At 38.8% G+C, this 6,000-nt stretch overlaps 1 protein-coding gene across 2 annotated transcripts in view; it reads left to right on the forward strand.

The window, feature by feature from the left end:
- GNAO1 (G protein subunit alpha o1) overlaps window positions 1-5,150 on the forward strand; it is a 182,245-nt gene extending 177,095 nt beyond the window's left edge. For both annotated transcript variants that reach the window (XM_063437961.1, XM_063437958.1), the window contains exon 8: window positions 3,085-5,150. In XM_063437961.1, coding sequence (XP_063294031.1) covers window positions 3,085-3,272 — 188 coding nt within the window. In that variant the 3' untranslated portion in view covers window positions 3,273-5,150. The remainder of the gene's footprint in view (window positions 1-3,084) is intronic.
- The last annotated feature ends 850 nt before the right edge of the window (window positions 5,151-6,000 follow it).

Raw genomic sequence — 6,000 nt, forward strand, 5'->3', positions numbered from 1 at the left:
CAGACCACACTCCCCCTGACATCCCAGGCAGCACCGCGCTAGCCCACAGCAGAGTTTAAAAGGACTGCCTGTCTGGCGCACAGAGCTATATGCACAGGTATATGACTATACAAATTCCCCATTCCAGCGTGACCATGAAGCTAAAGACTAATTTAGTGAAAGAGGCTAAGGAAGACTAAAATAGATAGGGTTAAGAAATAAACACCATCTATTTATTGGTAGGAGCACATATTTAACAGATCATCCACTTATCATATGTCACCAATTATGCAGAGTCATAATTAGTCATGGTTAAATTTCAATTATGTTTCCTGCTGATAAGAATTTAGTGCCCTTGAAGATCTGATACATGAAAATTATTTGCCTGGAATGCACTTCAATGTTTCCAGAGTTTGCGTTTTGTGAATCTGGCACTCTTGGTAGAAAGGAGAAATGATAGAATAAGCCATTTTTAGAATAGGTTAGAGTTAACATTTTGCAGCTGATTTATTTAGCGTGAGATATCCACTCACTCTTTGTCTGTGTTGCATTAGGGTAAATCCTAACACTTGATGTTTTACAATTTTCCTGCTCCTTTCTTAAAAAGGTATACTTTAAGCACCAAAATAACTTTAGCATAATGAAGCAGTGTTGGTCTATAGCAGGGGTAGGCAACCATCAGCACTCCAGATGTTGTGGACTACATCTCTTATAATGCTGGCAAAGCATCATGGGAGATGAAGGCCACAACATCTGCAGTACCAAAGTATCCCTACCTTGCTATATACTCCATCTCCTATAATGTTCCTACAGCCATAATGCTGGCAAGACATCATGGGAGATGTAGTATAAAACATCTGAGGTGCCAAAGGTTGCCTACCCCTCATATAGATAATGCTCCTGCAGTCTCACTGCTCAGTTTTTAAATACCATATAAGAGTTAAATCACTTTTGTTTCTGTTTACACAGCTCTTGGTTTTGTTTTCAATCAGCAATTACTGCACAGAGTGTTTACTTTAGAAGTTATCTCCTACTCTGTTAAATTAACTTTAAGCACTTGCAGTAGGCACCTTCCTTGCAAAGCCTTTTCATTTGAGCTACATTGCGAAGTCAGTGAATGGACAAATACGGAATGTCTAATAATAGGAGAGAATTGAGCGGTGAGGCTGCAGGGGCCTGATCTATACCTGAACACCACTTGATTAAGCCAACTGTTTTTAGTGCCTATAGTATTTCTTAAAGTAGTTATATATAAAACCTATTTTACTTATTACATGTGTGATATGGCTGTGCAGAGTCTGATACATAATCTAATCTAGAAATCAAAGGACAGCAGGCACTGTGGTAGTGGGCTGGAGTTACTGAATTATAGAAGACTTACTAGGAATTGCCCCAGCATGACACATTATAATACTGTGTTCAGTTCAGCATTAGTTTCAGCCTGTGAGAGTTCCAAAGTGAATTTCAAAATCAAGGCCCAAGTAGCCGAACTGTAGGCATCTCTGACGTAGAGAATGTTTAAAATGTGGCTGTTTTTACCTTGACGTCTCAAACTGTACCAGATAACTGAAATCTGGGTCCAGACTGTTACAACCCAGGTCTGCATTGAATTGCTCTTTGTTAATATTAGCAGGCAACAAATACCAAACACATGGGGGTCAATATGACCCCCATCTAAATACAAAGAGGGTTATTTCTCCCCCCCCCCCCCCCACCCACCCACCTTTTTTCCTGTGACCTATATTTTTAAGAATACAGAAAATTACTAGAACTACCAACTGCTATAGATAGCACTGCCTGGTTTGCTTAGTCTAGTACTGGCAATGCGATGGAAGTTTTAGGCTGAAAGCAGTCACCTGACATTCTCAGACAATCACAGTGCCCATTTTGGTATGAATCTTTATGGCTAGAAAGTAGTGTATAATCTCTGCCTTAGCCACATCTGCTACAGGAAGCCAGTACAACACTAAACGGAGGGACAGTGCCAGAGACAGTGTCATTTTATTAAATAAAGTTTCAGAACATGGCTTGACATGTAACCTCTTAATTTTGCAATACAGGCAGTATGACAAAAATATAAGCAAATACCCTGCTTAAAGAAACACTCCAAGCATCAAAACGACTATAGTGTGCTGTAGTGGTTATGGTGCCCTGGCACTCCGCTCTATGTAAGTACTGAAACGGTTTGCTTGTCTGGAGTCTGCCAGGCACCACATACCTCCTGCATTGAGAACCTTAAACTCTCTGTTCTGACCTAGCCGAGGCAGAGGCATAGCTCATTGGCTTCTGGCTCTAAATGGAGAAAGTGACAATTGCCTGGTGAACCCCAGGTAAGTTGTCACACTGTTGGCATACACAGTAGTGATTATGGTGCTTGGAGTGTTTCTTTAAGGATATGCAGTCTGTTTTTTTGAGTAATGCTGACTTCTAGGATTACCACTAGAATATAATCAAAAAAATAAAAAAAGTCTGTGTGTGGTAATAATATCTGTAATATATTGTGATACTGGAAATAGAACAACTTTCTCTTGACATGTGCAGTGTTTTTGTGCAGCACCAAATAAATAATAAATTGTGCAACGTCTCCGTCACATGGCCAACTATCGGCTCAAGTGAAATGTGCTCATATTGAAATTGAATTCATTTTTTTTTTTTTGCACTTGGCGCTGTACATGTAAACCTGGAATGTATGTATATAATATGAGGTTGTTTTACAGTTTTGGATCATTAATGTATTGATTTTATTTCACTTGTTTAACCTGGCCGAGCAGCCATATTGTTTCTGCTCCTACTGTTATCTGACCAACTGCTGCTCAACCCAACTTGTCTGTATGGTTGTTCGGTGTGAAACTGCAGCAGTAGGCATGTTCGGTTGAGCAGCAGTTGGTCAGAGAACAGTATAATCTGACCCAACATGGCTGCTCGGCTATAGAAATAGAAATATATATATAAAAAAAATAAGTTACCGGGGTCTCCTGAGTAGTCGGTGGTGGTCATATATAGATATCCTATTCTTTTGCATCAGCACCCCAAATATATGTTGTTGTGGAGTCTTCTTTTTATTTGTGTTAGTAATAATTTTCATGCGCATTTTGTCTTCTACAGGTCCCAACACTTACGAAGATGCTGCTGCGTACATTCAAGCACAATTTGAGAGCAAGAACCGCTCTCCCAACAAGGAGATTTACTGTCACATGACCTGTGCCACAGATACGAATAATATTCAGGTGGTATTTGACGCAGTCACCGACATCATCATTGCCAACAATCTCCGAGGCTGCGGCTTGTACTGATTCCACTGTATAGCAATTTATCTGCTGGTGAATAAATGCAAGTTGGTAAACTGAGATGGCAAAACCGAAATATATATATATATATATAAATATATATATATATAACCAGTCTTTTTATTTTGTCTCAAAGAGCTGTCAACAGAATGGATTCCCTGACAGCTCTTCCCCTTCCAAAAAAAATATAAAAAAGAGGATTCTTAATTTGTAAGGATCTCATAAAAGGCCAGATCGATTAACCCTGTTGGTGCTGGGAGAGCCTGAGCCATGATGTGATTCATCATTGAAAGTCTTGACCAGGACTATAGAGGGTTAGAGATACATTTTAAAAAAAATCCTATTTCGTAAAGGGAAGATAATATGCTATTTTGATCTTTAGGATGTGTGTGTTGCCCTCAGGACCACACAAGAACCCATTGAACATATATTCAGGTGCATCTCTTCTGTTCAGCTCTTGGGTAACAAAACATACCAACGGAAAAAAATTTAATAAAAAGTTTAAAAAAAAATTGAAAAAAATAAAAAAATAAAAATAAAATTTCCAAACCAGGTAGATGTGTTTTTGAGACTCGCAGGACAGTCCACTCAGCTTTTGTGGGTGCTGTTACTGTACGAGGGTCTGTGAGGGATCAGGGAAGGCCCCTCTAGTCTGTGCAACGCTAAGCAGCGGGTCCCAATTGTCTTGAAAAGGTATCAGTGCCAACCCAAACTGCGGAGTGGGGGGAACAGTCTGCAAATCCAAGGGGGAACCTACCCCCACTGTCTCCCCCTTCTCCGCACTGTTCTATGGACCCTCAAATTGACTGCAGGTAGCATGACCTTTGGCCTTTGTAAAAAACACAGCCTTCCTTAAAGTTGATGTGTAATGTTATCACTGGATTAGTGAATGCATAGAATGCTGTAAATCTGGTTTAGCTAAGTCTGTACATTTAGAAGAAACTTAACAGTTTTTTTCTTTTTTTTCCCCATGTGCTTGTAGCTTACCACCACCTATATTATCATTTTTATTTTTTCTTGCACCAATTGCAAAGTGACATCATTCTAATTCTCTGTAACCTCTTCATTGCTGTGGAAGTCAGCATTGCCCACGCAAAGAATGGGTTTCACAGAAATATCCATAACTAATTATTTTTTTTGGGGGGGGAGGTGGGGATTGGGGGGTGACTTGGTTTATTTCTGTTGGACTTGTAACCCTGCGTAGGGAAGAAAATAATATATATATATTGTAAACCCAAAACGTAAGAACTTTCCAGGGTAATTGAAATGTACAGATCTGATGTCTGATTAGGTTTCCATGCTCTGAACTGTGTATCATGCACTCTATGGGTTTGTATAGAAAAAGCACAGCTCTCACTTGCCTCCAAGCTGCCGAAACATTTCTCCCCTAGACATTTTTGCTCTGAATTCCGTGTATTACAAACTGATAGGCTTATTTACTTTTCAATCTCCTTTACCTTCCCATGTGAATGCTTTGTGCTGCTTTCCCCCCCCTCCCCCCTTCCTTTTAGTGAATGGTGTTTTTTCCTCTCATGTGGGATGTTTGTGCTGCGAAAAAAAAAGGAAAAAAAACAAAAACAAAAAAATAACAAAAAAAATTACAAATTTAATCGAATGTAGTGTTTACATTAAATCCACAGTTTTCATGACCAAACCTTTGTCATTTCTACTTTGATTAGAACTTCTTCACCATTTCACTTGCAAACTGAAGAAGAGCGGTCACAAATGTTAAAAAAAAAATAAAAATTATGAATCAATAAATGATCGAGAAATAATGCTGGAGCGTGTTCCTTGTATTCCCGAGCGCTAAATTTGGTGCTGCCAGCTACTCTCGTTACTAATGGAAACTCGTGTGTAGCTTAATAAAGAGAATGTTTGTCTGTACAGATATGTCTCCTACACTCTACTCTTTTATCACAAAGACAATACAATGCTGAAAGGGATTCTGGGAAAAGTTGTGTAGATGTTCTTAGATGGGAATTGGCGTCACAGCCTCAACTGAACTGTGAAAAAAGAGGCATTTTACAGGTCAGATTAAATAAAGTGTGAATTGTTGGGAACTTGAATGGGAAGATATTTCCATTTTGGTAACTTGTGTAAAATGTTTAATTCACTTTGAATTCCCACCAATACTTTCTTTATTGAATAAACCTGTTAGTCCAAGAAGTCGAATTCTAGGCCATAACAGCCTGACTTGGAAGATTTGTTTTCGGTTTCGCTGTTTTGGCCTAACATTCTAAATTCAATTTGAATTATAAACAGTTTAAACTTTAGTTAGTCAATATCTCTGCTTAGCAGTTAATGTGGAAATACGTGATAAATATATGTGGGGAGATAATCTCTTTTACAGTCAAATTGTGTCTGCTTCCATCAAAAAATAAATAATCAAATGTATGCACCCTTCTTCTCACCTCCCAATACCAGCGATGGCTAGCTTTGTCTCAACTCATATATTGGAATGACAATTCCAATGATATTCAGTCAGCCCCTGGGAAATGTAATTCACAATACGTCTCTACACTCTAAAGCTATTATTACTCTGAATAGTCTGTATTTGCCAGGGCTCCACAAAAATCCCCCAGTCCATGCCAACTACTAATGACCAGCATAATCTTTAGCAATATTATTTTGACAAAAAAAGGTCCCAATCGTGTTGCAGCTCTATAGGGCTGTGACGGTAAATGAGATATTGCATAGTATTAAACAGTTGTTGAATCAGCGCTTAGTGACCAGT

Source organism: Pelobates fuscus, chromosome 12, assembly GCF_036172605.1.
Source record: "Pelobates fuscus isolate aPelFus1 chromosome 12, aPelFus1.pri, whole genome shotgun sequence".
In the NCBI taxonomy this organism is placed as follows: domain Eukaryota; kingdom Metazoa; phylum Chordata; class Amphibia; order Anura; family Pelobatidae; genus Pelobates; species Pelobates fuscus.